General features: G+C 38.5%; 2 protein-coding genes across 2 annotated transcripts in view; both read left to right on the forward strand.

Annotated features, from left to right (window-relative positions):
* cdk14 (cyclin-dependent kinase 14) overlaps positions 1-5,118 on the forward strand; it is a 241,898-nt gene extending 236,780 nt beyond the window's left edge. The window contains exon 15 of the mRNA XM_055163590.1: positions 419-5,118. The gene's annotated coding sequence lies outside the window, so the exon portion shown is untranslated. The remainder of the gene's footprint in view (positions 1-418) is intronic.
* A 5,315-nt stretch (positions 5,119-10,433) lies between these two features.
* On the forward strand, positions 10,434-12,536 carry fzd1 (frizzled class receptor 1). Its single transcript, XM_020937271.2, has one exon. The coding sequence runs from the start codon at positions 10,721-10,723 to the stop codon at positions 12,371-12,373; it is 1,653 nt and encodes a 550-aa protein (XP_020792930.1). The 5' UTR covers positions 10,434-10,720; the 3' UTR covers positions 12,374-12,536.
* Positions 12,537-22,390: the final 9,854 nt, after the last annotated feature.

Genomic DNA, 22,390 nt, shown 5'->3' on the forward strand with positions numbered 1-22,390 from the left:
AGTTGACATGCCAAATAAGCTCCCTGCAACAGCATGTATCAAATTCACTTACAGAGTTTGCGTTAGTTGGATTATAGCTAGATTAACTTGATTAAATGCATCATGTTATACAATACAAATATTCGTGGCAGCATGCAGGTGCATTCACTGTCAAGGGGTTCCTCAGGGGTCGATCCTGGGACCTCTTTTGTTCTATCAATACATGCATCCTCTAGGTCAGTTAATACACTGCAATAATGTGTTTTGGTGATTGTCTTGGCTAACAGAATTAAAAGCAAAATTTCAGCAATCTCTCTCTCTCTCTCTCTCAAACCTAAAAATACCTAAAAAATACATACACACTTGCAGTTATGTAATGTTCAAGTTACACATTGCTCCATTGCTCTAAAACTCTCTCTCCCTCTCTTGTGTCTTTCAGGTGGCTGTTATAAAACCATGAAGACCTGCGTAACAAGATAGAGGATCTAAACAAAACGGCAGAGCCCCAGAGTTCTTTATTTATTACTTTCACGACGTGTGTGTGCGTTTGTGAGTGAGTGAGAGAGTGACTGCGGTGTGTGCATGGACAAGCAAAGGGCGCATGTGAGCTTTTCAGATGGTACCTAAGAATTATCATTTGCAAATTTTGTTTACTTTTTATAAAGCTCCAACAACTCCTATGATATCATCGTCACGGTAACAACAAAAAGGACTTTACTATTGGTACATATTGTGTTTTGTGTTTGTAACTAGCCTCCTATTTAAGAATGTATATTTGTATGATATACTCATCTAGATACTATATAATGGACATTTTGAATATCGCATCTTCTCACACTGCTCTGGCCAACATACGCAAATAAGCAGCAAATAGGACAAGCAGAAACAATGAACAAAACATAATGCAGTCAGAAGAGATGGTTTTCCTTGTATATTTTTAAAATATGTTTGACTTGAATCCAAAAAAGTTTATAATAATAATAATAATAATAGCAATGTAAGGCTTGATCAGGTGGAGTAACATATGTCTGGATGTTCTTTGTTAACTTTATAATACCATGATTTTCTCAATCGTTATCCACATATACAGCAGGGGATTTGGCTAATACAAATGTACAATCAACCAAAATGTGAATGAATTTGTGAGACCATATTGGTATACAGATGTTGGCTAACCTTTTGTCTAGCTATGTTATATATTAGGAACTTGTCAATACATACAACCAAACCACTAAACAACCAGATTTGTGATAAATGTAATACATGAGCTATATCTTTCTGTCAAATCATTAGAATGTAATGACTTAGTTTATTAGTTAAATCTCTGTAAAAGTTCTGTTCTCATAGCAATCAGGTTTTGAAATGACATTTTACTAGACTTAATACTTAATACTATACTGTGCTATTTTCTGATCTAAGTTATAATGTTGCTTCCTCATCAAAAACAAACCTGGTGTTTTGTTTCATTCAAACACATTTAACACACACACACACACACAAAACACATATTTAGGCTGAATTGTTTTTCTCAAACCGAAAACACTCAGCCTTGTGATGTGTGGTAATACAGAAAGTACTCCACTGTATTTTTAAACTCCATACCCCTTCACTGGAATCATTTGGATAATTTCAGTCCTAATGAAATGAAATGAAATAACTTATAAATGAAAACTACTGGTTCATGACATCATAAGGTGGATCAGAGCATTTTGAGCAGACAAGAATAACAATAAAACGCTACTCAAACATGTGTGAATGAAACAAAACACAATTCCAGATGTTTTTTAGGAGGTAACATCATTATAACGTGGCTTAACGCTCACAAGAGTCCATTTTGTGTAATATACGACCTATAACATTGAGCATTATCTCCATGTGTAGTGTTTCAAATGGGTGAGTGATCAGACGGGCTTTAACAATACTAGATTATCATGTCTGATTCTGTAATGGGGCGATTTGCTTCACAACATGGAGGCAAAATCACTATTGTTGGCCATCTTGGATTCCCATTTTCTCTCCTGATTCATACTCGAAAACGATTTGAACACTTTAGTAATTGAAGTGGACCTCAAAGACGAACCCAGACACCTGTTGTTTCACCTGAAAAGCCAGTCTTATGGAGATGTTGATGGTGCACACATAGTCTAGCCAATCAGATGCAATACAGACAGCAGCTGTAGACATATATGTTGAGTGAATGTGCAAACTTAAAGGGACAATAGCTTAGCGTCAGTGCTTCCATCCACAATATGTACATGAGCTAAGGAGCTAACTGTCACAACACAAGGCAATAGGCTATGCTAGCTGTTGTCCCGCTAGGCCCAGGACAATCTTATCGCCATAGAAACATCTGCAATATTACTACTGCTAAAAGTTCAGTTTTGTTTATTAGATATTATTAAAAGACAGCTTTATTTGAAACGTCGTCGCACTATACTGTATCGACAGTAGAAACAGTGGAGATGTTGAAATCACAAAAGCAGGATTTTAAAATGCTAGAGTGATTCATGTATAGAGATGACGTGAAATAAATGTGTTTAGGTATTTTATAGCTACTATTATTAAGCCATTTTAGCATAAGAAAGGCTTAGGTATAACTATAGTAAGCTTACAACTTGATTTCTGCCTAGGGTGACCAGATTTTCAAAATAAAAACCTGGGACAACCCTGATTTGAGGTGGTTAATAATAAAATTGTGAAATGAGTGCATAATTAAGGAAACTTGCTATGCCCATTCATGATTTATGCATAACTTGACTTGTGAGTCTGTATAAATGGAAAGACTTAAATCAGTACAAGTACTGAATACAGTTTTGAACAAATGGCAATATATTCCCTTTGCTGTTGTTGACAAGTATCAAATTGGACAAAAATACGGACACCTTGGACATTTCTTGTATAAATGTGGGACAAATCAATGGTTTTGGATAAATGCTGGGACTGGGAACACAGGGCTCAGAACTGGGACTGTCCAGGATAAACAGGAACATCTGATCACCCTATGTCTGCCAGTTAGCTTGTGCCCCATCTGATACATTTTAAAAGCAGTAAATGGCTCAAATAAATAAAAAATAATAACAATGTAGTCCAACATCCAATAATTTCTCCACTAGAGCTTCCATCCCAACTTGAAACTCCACTCTTTCTACTGCCTGCAGTGTGTAGTATGTGTAGTATAGGTGGGAAATACTTACCTGGCTCTCATGCTTTCTCATATGTGTGCCCCTCAACATCCTCTTGAATTTCTACAATGATTTTAAAACACAGTGGTTTAATGTATTTTTGAACTGTTGCTTTAATGTTTTAATTGTGTTGGTGATCATTGTGAAGTACTATCGACACAAAAGACTTCCTGTTTTTATCAGTTGTGAATTGACTGAACCAATAACCGCTGGCCCTGGGCTGTTACGAAGACACGAGGCTGCTAATCTCATAACCTTCGCTAACACATTTCCATACGCATTAATAGATATCTTGCCTGTTTCAATAAGGACCTTTTGCTATACAGTTAAATCCTGCAGCCCTTTTGTACCCCACAGAACTGGAGTCGGTTCGGCGAATGGAAAAAAAAAGACTCTGACTACCTTTATGGCATTTAAATAGATGGATTATTTGGAGTGCGGGAGGTTTTCATAGCAATAGTGGACCAAGGTACGGCGAGCTAAAGAATCCCAAAGTAACGTACGCTGTTTACTGTAGCTACACGCCCAAGCTAACAATCACGCCACACGCCTGCTTACTAAGTAGTTTGTTGTTGCATGCTATCTCTACCACAGGGAAATACAAACATGGTGCTTATTTACCAACAACTACATAAATAATACTTTCAATGAAAATAGGGTTGATAATATAATTTAATTTTTTTTTTCTTATGACCCTTTTTGTCATTCTTTGCCCCTTTTGCTTATGCTATATTACTTATTTCCATTTTTGTTATCACATAGACAAAAATATCAACCAAAACCCATGTGCTTTAACTATTGCGAACAGATTCTAAACGTTTGCGTGAATCAATATATTTAAAAAAAAAAATCTACACAATTTCTGATCAGTAGAAATAAAACGTCTTTGACCAATGGAAAAAAAAAAAAAGAAAGAAAGAAAATAATAATACAATTCTGTTTAAACGCTCCCCAATTGATTTCAAAGCACTTTAAAGAAATTGCGTACATTCCAGTTTTGTCTGGTCACTTATAAAATATTATAACTATTAACTATCATACTATAACTATCTGATACTCTACTTATAATGATGCTATGTCCCTGATTTTAAATACTAATTTTGGATAGATGTAAAATATAAACTGCTATGAAACGAGTGTGTTTTGGCCAGCGTGCAACAGTAAAAAGAGATAAGAACAGATGGGAAAGGGTTAGTATATACAGTATCTTGTTATGTGCAGGTTACCCAGTGTGGCTTTAGGGGATTGCAGTTTTTTGCAGGTTCATTTTCTTTGTGCATATCTTTGGCACATGTTTTTTTTTTTCTCATTTGCAGAGCTACGATACTCTAGCCTGCAGTCTTGTACAGATACTTATATTTTTGTGTGGGCAGTTGCTAAAGACACTGCTCAAACTTGAATGCGCTTCATACTGTAGATTTGGGACCCCATGAAGGAAATGGTTTTGGAGAAAATTGCACATGAAACAAAATAGCACTGTGATGGGAAAATGGAATAATATTTTAACCAGAAAAATATGAAGTTGGTGAAATGCGAAACGGCGATGCTGCCAGTGTTTGTATACAGGGTTATACGGAAAGCCCCTTAATGCTAGCAAAGAGAAATCGTTTATGAATATAGGCTATGAACTATTTTTGGTGGTGTCATGGAAACGAATGGTTGACTTACTGAAATAGGTTAATCCATTTTAGCAGCTTTTTCCTAACTTCTCCACATATTATTTTCATTTTGTATGCTGCACTGAAAAAATAAAACACAATTTCACATGTTGTTTGGAAAAAAAAATACAGAAGTGCCGTCAGACACTTCACGTGAAACACAATATAATATACAGTAGATTAGCAGTTGCATTATTTGTTACAACCTGTATGTAATGTTATTATGGAAGATGTAATGTCCTTCTGTAAATGTTGTTTATTGTTGTTTTACCTGAAATAAAATTTATTAATGCTTCAAATATGAGTGGAACACACTGATTTTACAGGAATAAATGCGATGTTTCTTTCTTGTCAACTTTTCATAATGTATGTTTCTATATTACAGTTTTCTGATCTCTGTTACAATGTTGTTTCTTCATCACAAACACACTCGGAGTTGTGTTTTCTTTCATTCACACATGTTTTAAGCGTGTATATTTAGGATGAGTCAGTAGCGGAGTTAGCAGTTTGGGGACCCTAGGTGAACTTGAGTTTGGGGCCCTAACTGTTTTTCTGTTTTGTTTTGTTTAATATATTTATTGTCTGTTTTTCCCAATTTTTCTTGAGACACGCACATCTCTGTTTGAATTATGGTGGATTGGAAACTTGTTTTATTAGTTAGGTCACCTACTAGAGAACCAGAACTGAAAGTAGTTTTATTTTTTGCTAGTACAATTACATTTTTGTTTACATCCATTACATATGATAATTATTATTTTTCTTATGATTATTGTTTAAAAATAAATTACTCTCATTTAATGTCATTTTAAGAGAAAATCAAATTGCTCTGTGGCCTCGTCATTTGGTTGGGGGCCCCTCCAGGTTTGGGGGCCCAAGGCAGCGGCCTACTTTTGCCTAATGGTAGCACCGCCTCTGGGTTGAGTTCTTCTCTCAAACTGAAAACACTCCACCTTGTGATGTCGTGGTGATACGGGAAAGTGCTCCACCATGTTTTTAAACTCTATACATTTTATATTATAATAATTTGGACAATTTTAGCCCAGGAATTCTCACTCTCTACTGATTTAAAGCTAAAATATAGCTGTTAACTTGAAAACTACAACCATGTTACATCACAGGATAGAACAGAATATTTTGAGCTTTGGTGATGTAGACTAATAATGCAGGATTACTTTAACATGTGTGAATAAAACAAAACACAACTCAACAACATTCTAACATGGTGAAAAGCTCACAAGAATCCATTCTGCGCAACATAGGACCTTTTACTTTTACTATTTCCATTTTCATTTCCAGTTGATTTTAAACTTTTGCATAGCCACATGAATGTTCTACTGTTTACCTTACACTACAAGCAAAACATTTGATTTCATTGATGTTTTAATCTTTCAAACCAGATGAGATTGGGGTATGGAGCATTCAGATCATCAAACAGAGTCATGATGAAGACTGAGTGGATTGATCTCTTTGAAAAATCCAATCTCCACAGAACTATTAGCGTCGTCACCACAGCATCTGAACCATCACATTTGAATACAGAATTGCAATAACTTTGGTGTCAAGAGAAATTTCAAATATACATTTCATTTAATTTTAATTTTGAGGATGTTATAATTGTCTGTAACATAAAATCAAAATTAATGTGAAGATGTCTGCTGTGTAACCTCTCATGTGAGAAAGGTCAAGACAAGACTGTACTTCAACTCTACTTTTTCTCTAACTTAAAACAAAAACTGGATTATAAAATATGAACAGGATCATGTCCGAAACATAGATTTTGTATAAAGAAGTGGACTAAGGGAGCGTGACATCACCTATAGAGTTCAGCTCCAGCCAAATGGATCTGCAGGATCATGTAGAATGGATTTAATATGAACATTTTAAGACCAAAATAATGAAGCTGTCTGCAAGAATTACAGAGAGAAGGCCGACAGTTTTTCAATGTAAAGTCAAATGGAGCCAGAGTTGATGGATCCAGAAGCACGGAAGAGTCAATGATCAAACAGCAATGTTTTAAGTAAAATATTTGGTACAAAAAAATGTATACTGTATATTTATAGATATTCTAATTAACTACTATTATTCCAATATCACTGTCTAAGAAATATCAAACCACAACCGGAATATTAAGGGAATCGATGAATAATTTAATCTACACATATGAAATTTCTTCAAATCCCCCAAAGAAGTTTAGACCAGTTTAATGGGAGAAGTCTACAAACAGTACTGTCCCTGTCAAAGCTCTTCCCAAACTAATAATAAGACTAGACACGGCGATGAAATCATTAATTTGACATTTTAATTTCTAGTCTCTCCTTAAGTGAACTAAACTGTCAGATTCTATCAACACAACATTTCTAACAAGATTTCTTTTCTTGCTTTGCTTTTCGCTGACAAGCAAAACCCCCAAATTCAAACGGCTCCTCCTGTTGTGGTAATGCTGGTTTGTTTGCTCCTCTGTACCTAGTGCCCTGAGAAGAAAAACCTTAGCATTCCTATGTCAAACTACATTTAACACTGTCGCTGTGACTGACTGTGAGTGGTGCCAATTGGAAAAAGCTCCTCTCTCTCCTTCTCTACATGTTGAGTTCCTATACGGCCTTTCCATATTTGTTTGAACTTAGCTGCTGTGGCTGATTAAAGGAAGGTATTTCGAAATGGTCCACTGACTGTCTACAGTAAGTCTGGACAAAGCAGCGCTCTGTGGAGAGGGGGGATTGAATTCATGTGAGGAAGATTTTTCATGTTGACATTTGGATTCATGACAAACCCGACCAAAGTCAAATTTGGGGTCAGAATTTAAACTTGCCACGTTAGATGTTGCTGAATTGACTCGAAGTCTTACTACTAAGTATAGATTTTTACATATTTTTTTTACTTTAGCGATAGTGTAGTTCTATTATTGACATCAGAAATATTGTTTTCACAGTTAAGATAAATTTCCACTCATTTTAAAGGTACACTTTCACTTTTACTCACTTTCTGGAGAGTATGATGATGTTGTTTTTAATGCTTTATCTAAAATGTTCTAAAACACCCTGTTAAAGTTATATGTACATAGAAACCAGAGGTAGGGACTTCAGTCACTATTTTTTGGACTTGAGACTTGACTTGAAGGTCAGTGACTTGGGACTTGATTCAGACTTGAGGCCTGTGACTTGAGAAGACTTGAGAAATACTTTTAAATCTGAATTCTTTCTATTCTGACCATAATGATTCACACTAAGATTTTGTCTACAACAGCCTACAACTTACATAATCTATACTCATATAAATATACTATGATTTTTTAAGTACAATTTATCTTAAAAGTCATATAAATTGCAAAAAATCTGAGTACTTTGGTTTAAAGACTTGAAATGACTTGAAGCTCAAAGCAGACAACTTCAACTTGACTTGGACTTATGGGCCAGTGACTCGAGACTTGACTTGGACTTACTTGAGACTTGCAAAACAAAGACTTGGTTCCACCTTTGACAGAGACAAGCAGGTGGCATCACAGATCATGTTACAGGTCAGATCTACAGAGGGGCAAGCACACTCACAGTAAGAGTGCATATCATTCATGGTATTTTGTGCAATATAAACATCAGTGATTAAATAATTGCTTGATAGATACATTCAAATGCCATACTTTGGAACATTCTGGGCAAAACAGTAACATCATTACAGTGACAAACAGGTGGCGGACCCTCCATTAGAAAAGCTGTGTAGTGCACCTTTAAATAAAGTTTGTGGCATTTGAACAAGACTATACAGGTGTATATGTGCAGCCTTTAATTGTAAACAAATGAAATTCACAAACCACAATACAAGATTGTAACTCCTTAAAACAGTGTGTTCCAGGTAGTGAACACGTATAGCATCATAAACAGCGTCCTTGTTGAACTAGAGTGAACTTCTTCAGTCACGAGAGAATAAGTAAAAGTGTAAATCCTTCTTAACAAGCCCCCCTCCCCTCCACCTCCTCCTCCTCTACAGCTGCTGGTCCTAAACTCACAACACACTCCTCACATAACCAGAGAGAGAGAGAAGGAGGAGGGAGACAGAGCTGGAGGAGGGAGGGGAGAGAGGGAGGAGAGACGAAGAGCAATGGAGTGAAGTGTAACTAGTGCAAACAGGAAAAATGTCAAAATAAAACACCCAACGTTTATAAATGAGGATGTGCTGGACTTTAAAAAGAAAGTGGTGCTTTTTGTTTAGTATTTGAATTCTTTTATGTAAACCCATAAAACTGCATTGTATTTCTATGTGCCACTATTAATTCTGACGTAAGAAAGAAAGTAAAACCTGCAGTAGCCTAATAGTTGGAAAAATATACATTTAACATTTTTGGTTGTTTATTTTTTGTTCTACAGAAACACTTTGGGTAGATGGTCCGAGACAATAATAATTCTGTGTATTACAAAGGCTACCAGTATATCGCCCACATTTATTAGGCCTGTATTTTGAAGTGCGAACCATGTTAGGTTTACAGAAGCAAACAAACATATACAAAGAAAAACAGCTGAAGCTAAAATAAAATGAAATAAAATAAAACAAATGATTAAATTGGATCTCAAAATCTGTGTGAAACACTTTTACTTTGTAATTCTTATTCTTAAAAAGGTATCTTAAAATTTTTACTTGAGTAGATTTTTAATGTGATACTTTTACTTTTACTTGAGTTTTTTCACTCTGGTATCTGTACTTTAACTTAGGTAACAAGACTGAAATTTTAAAAAACCCTTTTCCACCACTGCATAGCCTATAGATCTGAGCTATAGGGATGAAACAATATCCAAATCTCAGGGTACGATATTTTCACGATATACATCTGACGGTACAATATTTATTGTGATATTTTGTGGAGGCTAACAAATTGTGAATATGCTCCTTTTTCCTCTTAAAATGCCTTGACAAGATTTAATCCAAAGAACTAAGACTTAAAAGTGCTTAGAACTGTTATTTCTTCATGTAGTTGTAAACGGGTTTAGTGGTTTACTGCTTTTTATAAAGAAATACAATTCATATTATGCAGAATTGAGTTAAGCATTTTGGCACATATATATATGCATATATATATATACACACACACACACAGACCAGACCAGGGCTTTATACAGCTCCCAGGCTTTAAGATCATTTGGAATTACAAAATAAACATATTTTATCATTTTACCTCATGCGGACTAAAGCTGCATTGCTTTTATTATTATTTTTTTTTTTTTTATTACATTTTTTGCAAGGCAGCCAGATCTAAACCAGAACTAAACCAGGTCTAAACCAGAACTAAACCAGGTCTCAAACAGAACTAAACCAGGTCTAACAGACATTTTGGTTACTATTGGCTGAACAATATCGATCAGAGCACAATGAACAGCCAAGCGCAAACTTTACGCAACAACACAACGTAACACGCCGCTCACACCCAGAAATGTCAAATAGTAACTTATTCAGAGTATATTAAGGTATTAAGGTAAAAACATAAGTATCCTGACTATTAAATGGTATAGATTTAGTTGGGTTGTTGCTTTTATTTTGTAGTCCAGAGCCGGATGTTGACTGCGGTTGGTGGGAACGCACTTGACGCAGGCAGTGAATGAGACGGAACAGAACAGGTTTGAAAGCCAGACTGACGCTGTGTCGGGCTGCAGACAGGATCTGAGCGGCTCTCTGCTGGAGGATACGTACTTTTCTGTGGATTTTACTCTTCTAACATGACCCTGTGAATGGACTGGTGGATATTCTCAGCTCTCCTGTCACGTACCGCCTCAATGTCGCGGGAGATTGATCGCAGAGACTTTTAATGTGAGCCTGGAATTACGCAGAGAAGGCAGCAACAAGAAGCGACTGGGAAGTGCCGAGTGTAAGTTTGTTGAGCGACACAAGGACATTACAAGCGCGGCTGGTTTACGCACAATGGCGCACTACAGGCTCTTCCACACCGCTTTGACTTTGTTATTTCTGTCCGTGCTCCTGAACGCGGGGATATTCCGAGTGAACGGGCAGTACGGCGGTGACAGGGGAATGTCTATACCGGATCACGGCTTCTGTCAGCCAATTTCCATTCCACTGTGCACTGACATCGCGTACAACGAGACGATCATGCCAAACCTGCTAGGGCACACCAACCAGGAGGACGCGGGGCTAGAGGTGCACCAGTTCTACCCTTTGGTCAAAGTGCAGTGCTCCCCGGATTTAAAGTTCTTCTTGTGTTCCATGTACGCGCCCGTGTGCACCGTTCTGGAGCAGGCTCTCCCCCCGTGTCGCTCCTTGTGTGAGCGCGCACGCCAGGGCTGCGAGGCGCTCATGAATAAGTTCGGTTTCCAGTGGCCGGACAGCCTGGCCTGCGAGAGTTTCCCCGTGCACGGCGCCGGGGAGCTGTGCGTGGGGCAGAACATGTCGGACCGCACGGACGATCCCCCGCACTACCCCACGGAGCGCGCGATCCCGGAGCTCCCCACGGGTCAGTTCAGATGCCCGACCTCTCTCAAAGTGCCACCCTATTTGAACTACCGCTTCTTGGGTCAGGAGAACTGCGCAGCGCCTTGTGAACCAAAAGGCTCCCACGGGATGATGTACTTTTCAGAAGAGGAGCTCAAATTCGCGCGCATTTGGATTGGTATCTGGTCCGTTTTGTGCTGCGCGTCCACACTGTTCACAGTTCTGACTTATTTAGTGGACATGAAGCGTTTTAGCTACCCCGAACGCCCCATTGTTTTCCTATCCGGGTGCTACACCATGGTCTCTATCGCCTATATCGCTGGATTTCTGCTGGAAGACAAGGTGGTGTGCAACGACCGTTTTGAGAATGACATGAGGACAGTTGTGCAAGGGACCAAGAAGGAGGGCTGTACCATTTTGTTCATGATGCTGTACTTTTTCAGCATGGCCAGCTCCATTTGGTGGGTCATCCTGGCGCTCACCTGGTTCCTGGCAGCTGGCATGAAGTGGGGGCATGAGGCTATCGAGGCCAACTCTCAATATTTCCACTTAGCTGCCTGGGCCGTGCCTGCGATCAAAACCATCACCATTTTGGCAGTTGGACAGGTGGATGGAGATGTGCTTAGTGGTGTTTGCTTTGTTGGCATCAACAGCGTAGACGCCTTAAGAGGGTTCGTCCTTGCGCCCTTGTTTGTGTATCTCTTCATTGGCACCTCCTTCTTGCTCGCCGGGTTTGTGTCACTTTTCCGGATTCGTACCATAATGAAGCACGATGGCACCAAGACGGAGAAACTGGAAAAGCTGATGGTACGGATAGGGATTTTCAGCGTCTTGTACACAGTCCCTGCTACTATCGTCATCGCGTGTTACTTCTACGAGCAGGCCTTCAGGGACCAATGGGAGAAAACGTGGATTAGTCAAACATGCAAGACGTACGCAGTGCCGTGTCCCGCCCACAGTAATCCCAACATGAGCCCGGACTTTACCGTTTTCATGATAAAGTACCTCATGACTCTGATCGTTGGAATCACGTCCGGATTCTGGATCTGGTCCGGAAAAACGCTTAATTCATGGAGGAGGTTTTACACAAAACTGGCCAGTAGTAAACAAGGAGAGACCACTGTGTAGCCTCGTGTAGGACATTGGACTACTTTTTATGACAAACTGAATGATTTTTATTACAATTTTTTTATGAACTTTTAAAGGACACATTTTTATTGTACATATGCATTTGTGAGATTTTTGTAAGTATATATTTGTATTTAAAGTTTAAAAAAATACTTAAAAAAAAAAACAAGTTTGTTTTTCTTACTTCATAGCCTACATACGCGGAAGGTGCGTAAAGGTGACTGCCCACTTATGACGCAGTGTCAAATTTCAAAATCATTTTAATTAGAAAAATGTGTATAATTTGCAAAAAAATCCTTATAACTCACACTGAAATTTTACTACTCTGTCATGAACTGAAGACGTCCTAATATTTGGAAATAGGGTAATTTATTTTAACGTCAAACTGTCTTCAACTTTTTTGTTTTTAAATTTGGATTTGGAAGAGGCACTCAAAATTATTAAATTAAAAACTTCAAAGTAAACTTGGAGTAGAAATGGTAGAGTTTAATCATTTTTTTCTACCTCTTGTTAAGGTTGTAGGTTACCATATAATTTACATTTTTTTGTGCTTTTATATTTTTATTATTTGGAAATCGCTTTTGAAATTCTACATTTTACTTGCACCTGAGTAAGATGATTTTGTTCCAACCTATATTCAGTAGTTTTATTACTCTCATCATCTCATCAAGCTTTCTACAAACCAAATCAAATGAGTTAATATAGCGACAAACATGCAAAGCAGCAGTGGTCAGTCACTCTTAAGCCCTTTTGTACTTCCTTATACACCACAAAGACCTATCTGACCATTAGGATCCCATGACAGGCTTTGGACTGGACTCCGCTGGGCCCTGGCTCTTTGAAGGGGGGGGTCCTGAAGCAGCAGAGGGTCTATTCTGAGCACTGTCCCGTGAAACACAAGTGCTTCCTCGTGGCTCCCTCCTCTTCCTCATTAGCAGCTGTAGTGTGCTGTTTTCACTGGAGACCATGGGGAAGATAGAAAACATGTTTGAATGCGATTCGTTGTGACAGTTGGTTCAGGCCCTGGCGGTTTTTACATTCCTTTCCATATAAAGCACATGCAGCCCTATCTATTTAAAGGGGGCATACCTGTGGCACCCGAACGCTGTTGTTGTTGTTGTCATGGTAACATTTGCATTGCTTTGTACCCTGAGCGATACTGCGATGACTGATCTGCAGCTGCTTAATAAAAGTGCAGTCATTTTTCTACGCTCAAAATGAAACGAGAGAGTTTACAGTTCAAGAATTCAAATTTGAGGCTTTAGCTGTGCTTTTCGCGAATTTCTTTGCCAAATTGTAAACCGGCAGCTTTGATAAAATTGGGTTATTTTGACGTTTCGACATTCAAGGTTAAGTCACAGTAGTAGTTCATTTTACATTTTATTCTAAAAAATGTAGAGTGGGAAACATGGGCATTTGTTTAAAGCACTTTAGTGTACAAAATTATGATAACAACAACAACAAAGCTTCAATGCTACTCCTAATAGTAAAATATTAACAGTGTGGACATGCAGAGGACTGATACTATCTGAAATTTAACCTGAAATTTGAGTGAATAAACCAAAAATGTTCAGAAAACATTTAAAATCAACATTTATTTTAGTGCAGTGTTTACATCTCTCAAAAGTTCAGCATCCTTTTCGATTACATTTACAGACAATTAAGCCATTCTAACTCTACAACTTGGCTGACTTCAAATCATAAAATTGAATCCCTATAGGCTATGTATATTAAATCTTAATTGTAAAAATCAACAGTGCAAACAGACAGAAATTTGGCAACCCTGACATTTATCAGAAGGAGAGAATTTGGCTTAAAGAACTGGCAAAACCGAATAGTTAGATTTTGTTGGACCTGTTACAAAACAAAGTAATCCGAAAGAGTTGTTAAAGTTAATGCCAGATCCAGTGGAAATTATCTTGTATGTGTGTAGAAGTTACACACTAATCTCAGACCAGTGTTAGAGGATTGTACTGGATCACGAAAAGTGAACAACTGCGCGAATAGCAACAATTAATGTACCGTTTACAGTGGAAATAAATGGTTACAAGTTGAGCCTGTAGTTTAATTGTATCGCATAATAACAACTTGGCAATGCATATTTTTTAAACAGAGGATTAATTAAACAAACCATGAAAACCGTTTAACTCAAAATTAGACAATGTAATGTAAAAACAAAAGTACAACTATATGCAAAGTTAGTAAAGAGTTGTACAGAACATAATAACGATTCTTCTGTTAAGGGAATTCAGTGCTGATTTGCCTATAGCCTCCAACAAACCTAATCTTACACTTGTTAGTCAGGTTTTGCAGACGAATTTTACTAAATGACGTAATAGCCAAAATATCCAGTGGTATCTGTAATGTAATACAATGTACAAATGATAAACTAATTGCACTGTTTACCTGAGCTAAAATCCCCTCACACACACAGATATCATAGAGCAGCTGCATATACAAATAATAGTAAAATCCTTTTTTTTTAATCTTGATCGTTGCCGGACACATCTTGTTGTTGTTATTAAAGGCCCTGTATTACACAAAATGGATTCTTGTCACTTTTATGTTTTAATGCTGTTACCTCATCAAAAACATACCTGGAGTTGTGTTTTGTTTTGTAAACTAAGCACGCTTTTACTAGAATCGTTTGGATAATTTTTGTCCAGGAATAAGCAATCTCTACTGAACTAAAGGTCAAGGGTAGCTGTTAACTTAAAAACTACCGCTTCATGACATCATAAGTTGGAAAAGAGCATTTTGAGCTTTAAAAATGTAGACAGAATAATAATAAAGGATTACTCAAACTTGTGTGAAGGAAACAAAACACTCCAGGTATGTTTTTAAGGAGGTAACAACAGTCTAAAATGGCCTAAAGTGCACAAGAGTCAATTTTGTGTAATATAGAACCTTTGGGATTTAGACTTTAGGAATTCTGAATAGCAATGTCCTTGTTCGGAGACACAGATGGGGAATAACAGGTATTTGCGTACTTATTTGCGAATTTCAACCTATCAACATTTCAAGGTTTTGTGAGGATATGCTCTTATTTCTCAACCCAAATCCTTAAGTCTACACAGTGGCTAAAATATGCACACCAAAATCTATCCAAGTGTTCTCTGCTTCCTTTAAGACTAGCTGGAAAAGCACAGGCCCAAACCACACTAATACAATGGACCTTTTGTGCTGGTCTCGTGTGTCCTCACTTGGCTCAGGTGGAGAAAGATGAGCTCAAAAAGGGGAATTTCACACACACTAAAAGGATGTAGTTTTTTTTTTTTTTTTTTTTCCATTTGATTTTGATTTTTTTTTTTTGGCACACAGCATTGAAGACTTTAGACTTTGCTTGCGTCTTTGCTTTCCGCCACAAGCAAAGAGAGAAAAATTACAAGCTATTTCACCAGCTCGCATCCAGATTAGTCTTTAGAAATGTGAAAATGGGAGTTAAAATGGCGGATTTATGCAGAAGATGAGTGGTGTTAGGATGAATATAGTGTAAATATTGGAACGCTAATATGCAGTGTAACAGGTCAAGTTCAAGGCAAATCACTCAAGCTGAATAAGACTGACTAAGATAGTTGCACCCAAATATTTTGAATTTCAGCTTCCAAACCCTGATTTAGTAAAGGTGCACTATGTAACTTTTTTGGTGTGGAGTCCGTCACCTCGGTCTCCGTGTAGATGTTATTGCCTTGCCTGGAATTTTCCGAAAAACCCGGGCACCTTACCGGGGGTGGGGGTGTGGGGAACTACTCTCACCTCACAACTGTGCACATGGGATCTCACTTGTCCGGACCGGGCCGGAAAACGGGGAATTTCTTGTGCAAATATCATTAAATGCACATTTGCACTTCAGCATATTGCAAGTTGACTGACTGTTTGTGTCTGCTTGCTCCTTCTGAGTTACAGAGAGCTATGAAAGACGCTCAATTTAATGGCCCAATGAAAGGTAATGAAAACCCGGACATTTCCCGGATGTCCAAGACAGGACGTAAAAAACGGACATGTCCAGGGAAAAACGGACGTTTGGTCACCCTACTGTATATATAAATGGACACAGCTAACGCGCTAAACACCGTGTTCCAAATAGGAAGTTCGTATGCAGGCACTTCCAGCTTCTTCTGACCCTGGCTCCCATTGACTTATATTGGAATATTGCTGTCTTCCTCACTGTAACTGCTACTATGAGCCTCATCATTTTGGTCTTAAAATGTTCATCTCAACCCGCTCTATATGATCTTGGTGTTTTTTTTTTTTGTTTTTTGTTATTTTGTCTGTCAAAAAATCCTCCAAATTCAGCATCATGAGCTTTATTTGAGTGGCGCTGAATGCTAAGGGTGACGTCACACTCTCTTAGTCCAGTTTTTTTATTTTGTATATGGTTTGGGCAGAGGATTTTTGCACCCTATTATGCTGTTCCAGAACCTTCTAGAGTCGAACAGAGTATAGAAAGGTCTGTCTGGTCAGACAGTTACATCTCCATGTTGATGCCACTTGAACAAATTACAGGTCAAATCTGCAGGAGAAGCAAGCCCGGAAGCCAAGCCAGGCTAAGCCAAGAAGTACATGTTTAATGGCATACTGTGGAACATTTCAGTTTCTATGTTCATTAACCATTTGGTGCAAGATTACACATAGATCTTGGAATATCTATAATGTGGAATATCTTGGGGAGAATGTATTCATCTTAAGTATGATATAAATCTGAGGCCAGTTTATTTGTCCTGTTTGTGTAGTAGTATTTTATCTTTTTGATTCATTCATTCATTTTTATTTCGAGTTTGTGCCAAGAGAGAAACAATAATCATGTATACTACATATACATTGTAAACAACAGAAAAGCACATTTCTAGAAAAGGAGTGGGAAGAAGAAAAACTTATATGAACCCACTCCAGTTCATGACATAGTTTCAAAATTTATGTGGTTGCTTCTGTACATTGATCTTAAATGTCTGTCTTAATATTTTATCTGCATTTTTACTGTCACACACATTTGTACAGCTCACATGAACGTTCTCACTATATTCCACAGTCATATGCATCGCCTACATTTTCTTAAACCAATCACACACAAGAACGCATAACAAAGTCCACCCATGTGCAAACCTCTCACTGTTTTCATCCTAATTATGTGAGCAGGATGCAGAGGCCACACTTGAACAGGAGAGATTTAACTAGCTCCTTGTTGGGTTGGAGTGGGTCAGAATCAAACATTTGTGCTCTCCCTGTGTCTCCAATCTGCAGCCTGGTCCCATGTATGCAGTCTGACTAATGACTACAGCTCTTAACATGAGCCTGAGCCTGAAGTGTGCTCTGTGTGTGAGGGGCCACACAGAGGACATTGTTTCTGTTTCTTTTATGGTCAGTCCACTTCCACACGGGGTTGGGACACTCACTTGAAATCACATGTGAAGATTTGAATGTCTAATAAATACAGTTCTAAGGGTTCCTCAAGGTCTGGTATGCTAAATCGACTTATTTGAGATATAAGATGTGTTTGATAGGATTCTTTTTTTTCACCAAGGGCTACATTTTGACCCATATGAAGCAGAGGGTCACAAACTGGTGGTCTATCAAGTCAGTCATTCATATTGTTGCATTAACAGGTTTGACTGAGCCATGACACATTGTTCAAGTTTAGATGTAGCTCGGTTGGTAGAGTGTTTGCCCACTGATCCAAAATCCTGCTTTTGGCATTCACAGGTTGGCAGTGCTATTCCAGCTCCCACAGATGAATACTACCATTGTGTCCTTGTGAGATATTATATATCACCTTCTTGACATAAAAAAGATGTTTGACTTAAATCTAAAATGACCATAAATGGGTACTTCAAGTTGCAAGTGGAACTGAAGAATATAAGTACCATCTCTTCAAAAAGCCATGTCATGTAACTGAGTAAATGTAACTCAGACCTTCCATTGCAATTGATGACAAGTGAAGATTGCTTTGAACATCTAACACAACAAACCCTGTATTTCCCCTGGTGCTGCACCATATTAAAATCTTACTGTTACCATCTGAAAAGAGCTCGACTCCTCTCCCACATGAGCAGAATGGAAAAGCCAGTAGCCTTCCCAAACTTTAGCCTTGGATTGATTAGACTTGTATGTATCCGTGTGTGTGTGTGTGTGCGTGCGTGTGTGTGTGTGTGAAAGCAGTGGTTGGCTCTCAGGCTGCCGTCCTGTTCAAAGTCAGAAGCTTTAAGCCACATCTGGATCCACTGCATCTGGATGTGAGCAGAGACTATATTGTTTTACATATGTCACGCTCAGAGGGAAGCAAACGTCCTATCACGGGGCCAAATCAGACTGCAGGCTCTGGTGGCATGACAAGAGTTTTAGGTTCAACTGTTTCTATCTCCTCTTTTAATGTTTAAGAGCTGCTGCATTTTAGGATTTAATTTACATTTTTTTAATTAACTCAAGCTGGACTAAGCAAACAACACTGATGTGAATGAATGTGATTTTATTGTTCTTTAGACTAGTGACTTAAAGGTGCACTGAGTAACATTCTGGTGAAGGGTGCTTGTCTCTGTGGAGATGCTATTTCTTTACCTAGAATGTCCCACATAATAGCATTAACAGTATCACTTGTAGGTGTTTTAATTAGTGTATTTTTACTTTCTCTTGGTCTGGTGGTGTAACCCCTTATCAGTTTATTAATGCCATCCTGTGGAACATACTCACAAATAAATGACAGCTCAGTGGACACAAGCAGGTAGAAGAATCAGAATGCTGGTGGTACAATACCCAATACCAGCATTGAGTACTGTCGTTGTGTCCTTGGACATCATGTTGTAGTGGTGTGATTGTTGGTGCACTATGTTGTAAAATAAAATGTAATAGCCCCGATAGAAGAGAATAGGAGTGACGCTGGATTTCTAACCCAGGAGAAATGTATTTAGCATCATAGCATTGCTGGTGCCCCCTAGTGCCTTCGCTCAATTTCATTTCTCTTCAGTGACCAGGTCAGGAATCGTAATACACTAGATGGTTTGCAAGAACCCCAGAAGTTGTAGACCGTGCACCGGCCAATCCACGAAGAGCTGTGAAGCCATGACTAGGTCCCTTTTGTGGTACAGCGCAACAGTAAACAAAGCAGTCGAGCTGGATGTAGACGAAGCCATACGTTCTGTGTTGGCAACGATTCCCAAGATGTAGGATTTGAAGCTGGAACAAAGAGAATGTTTGGTGAATTTTATCAAGGGGAAAGACATTATTGCTCTTCTTTCTATAGGATTTGGGAAAAGCTACCAGTTATGCCCGTCACATTACGTACGTCAAATCGACCAAATAGCAACAATTCGTTAAATAAAAAAGTACCCACCTACTGTCCAACAAACGAATCCTAATGCTGCGAAGTCAGACGGTTGCCATGAAGTGAAATCGGCTGATAAATCAGACTAGGACCCTGCACCTGAAGACATGAATTCACAACACATTATGGCAGTGTTTGCCATTCCAGTCTATACATTCCAGTGTGGCTGTGGTAGGGAGTATTACACTGCTTTCAACTTTGCAGAAAGTTCCACTTTTTCAGCTCTGGTGTCTCATGTGCGTCAACACTCAAACACGCCTCGTGAACGCTCAGGAACACCGTGTGCATGCTCGACACTCGCCACAGAAACATTGGACTTTGTGTAAAACACCAGTCAGAACGCAGTGTAATATCTCTGATGACGTAGGCAGATACCAAGGCCTGAGCTGAAAGCCCTCAGTACATAAATGGAACACCCTAGAAACCTATTCTCAGAAGCAGCAGATTTTGGTTGAGTCTGATTGAGAAGTGAACTGAAAAAAAAACAAATTAATCAAAAATAATTCTAACCTTCTAATATTCTAAGCTAAAATGAACCAGCAGTAGGTATTTCTTTAGTCATCCATCCTGACTGTATCCCTGTTTGACCTCACCCCTATGTCCTGTCATAGGCCTTCTCTACTGGACACCACCCTAGGGTGCACTTTTAAGTCCTCTTAGAATACCTGACCACTAAACCCTCATCCAACCAAGCACGCACGCACATGACTCAAGTACTGGTTTGGGCAGCAACTTCCACCAAAGCCTAGCAATGCTTTCACTACTGCAGTCTCAACTTTTTCACAACAGCGGTGCAGATGGAAATAGAAAGATCATTTCCCAGAGGCCAGTGAGAGTGTGGGTTCAGAGTGCTTGGAGTGCCATGTCTGTCACTACCTTGAGTGGAGGGGGCATGATGCAACCCAGAACAACCAGGGCAAAAGATGAAGCTTCGCAACCCTCACACTCAAATTAGAACTTGGCATTTCAACCCCTCAGCAACATATGGGAGATAATGACAGCAGGTTTTTGTAATTGGCTGAAATAACTCGTCTGCACTGTAAAAGGGCCAGGAAATGGTGTGGTTGTACTAGTAACGGGATTCAAAGTCTTGATTTTAAGTGAATTTTTTTGTCTATTTAACATTTTTTTATTGTTAGAGAGTTTGTCTTTAAGTATCTGCTACTACCCAGTATAAATCGATACCAGAGACTGAAAATATAATTTGTTTCCTTTAAACACAAACAGCATGAGGTAAAACAAAATGATCCAAATGAGTTTTGTAAATGTTATTTATCATTTAAAACATTGTTTCCCAAAGACTAGATCATGACCTTCAGGTGGGTTGCAAGAGATTTTTTTGGGTCGCCTTGTTATGATCTGCATGTAGGTCTGCAATGTACATACATCTCCACGCACCCCCGCTCCTCACTTTTTCAGCAGCACCGCCTTGCCTGACCAATTTTCTGTGGAAAACACTGATTACTGTTTTTCCTTGTTTAAAACTTGAGTACCATATTTTTCAGACTATAAGGCACACTTAAAATCTCATAATTTTCAGAAAAATTGACAGTGTGCCTTACAATCCGGTGTCTTATGTATTAATTCTGGTTGTGCTTACTGACCTCGAACCGATTTTGACATATATTCTGCTGAGCGGCTGCTGAGTGGTGAGTGGTTTAAATGAGCCATGTGGTTTTAAGTTTCATTTCTGTAAAACGTAAATGAATGTGCGCAAACCTGCATTAAGCACATTATTACTCAATATATATTTGAGTCCTCCTCGCAGGATATAAAAAAGTCTCAAGTCTCAAGTGTCATCCGTTTGTTTTGCTTAATGCACCTTATAATCCGGTGTGCCTTATAGTCCGAAAAATACGGTAATACTAATTGTTCAGAGAGAAATAAAATATTAATATTAATGTTCAATAATATTGACTTGGGTCGTAAAGCCTTTTAAAATATGGGTCCCCAGAAAAGAAGTTTACGAAACACTGATTTAAAACACTCTGAAGTTGAATATTATGAAACACTCGACAGTAAATTATCTTATTACATCAGTTCCTAAACCAAAGAGGATATGAGCTAAACTGATATCTTGGAATGCATTATCCAATCCATTCAATTTTTCAATACTGGCACCGATATTAATACCAGTATCATATCGGTGCATTCCTAGTTTTTCAAAAGTTGTGGATTTGAAGTAAAATTATCACATAACTTAACCACAACCACATTCAGTTTTGTTTTGTGAAATTCGTCAAGACTTATTGTCACTCCACCTTGTTTCTGTTGTGCTATAAATACAACACTACAGACCTCAAAAACGACGGACCACCAGCATCCTTCTGCTTTCTCCCCTGAGACTCGTGTTTTGCTCGTCTTTGTTGAATTGCCACGTCGCCTCCGGGTCAGACTTTCATTGCATTTTTGTCAGCTACATTTTTTTTTTTTTTTTACAGTAACTTACCGCGAAATGAGCCGACCCCATGCTGGCGACCCTGTGAACTCACCTGCACGCCTGCCTCCACCTGTGGATTGACTGATGTGTTGTTTTATACACTTCTTAAGCCGTCTCTCTCTCTCCTACACACCCACGGATGTCACTGTCTATCTGCTGCAGTCAGATCAGTGCCTCCCTTTTTAACTAGACTCCCCTTCCCTTCCCCTGCATCAGCCCATGTGCGCATATTACTCTGCTCTCATATCATTTGCATTAGAAT

This window comes from Boleophthalmus pectinirostris, unplaced genomic scaffold, assembly GCF_026225935.1.
Source record: "Boleophthalmus pectinirostris isolate CB_2022bp ecotype Guang Dong unplaced genomic scaffold, ASM2622593v1 HiC_scaffold_6, whole genome shotgun sequence".
Lineage (NCBI taxonomy): Eukaryota > Metazoa > Chordata > Actinopteri > Gobiiformes > Gobiidae > Boleophthalmus > Boleophthalmus pectinirostris.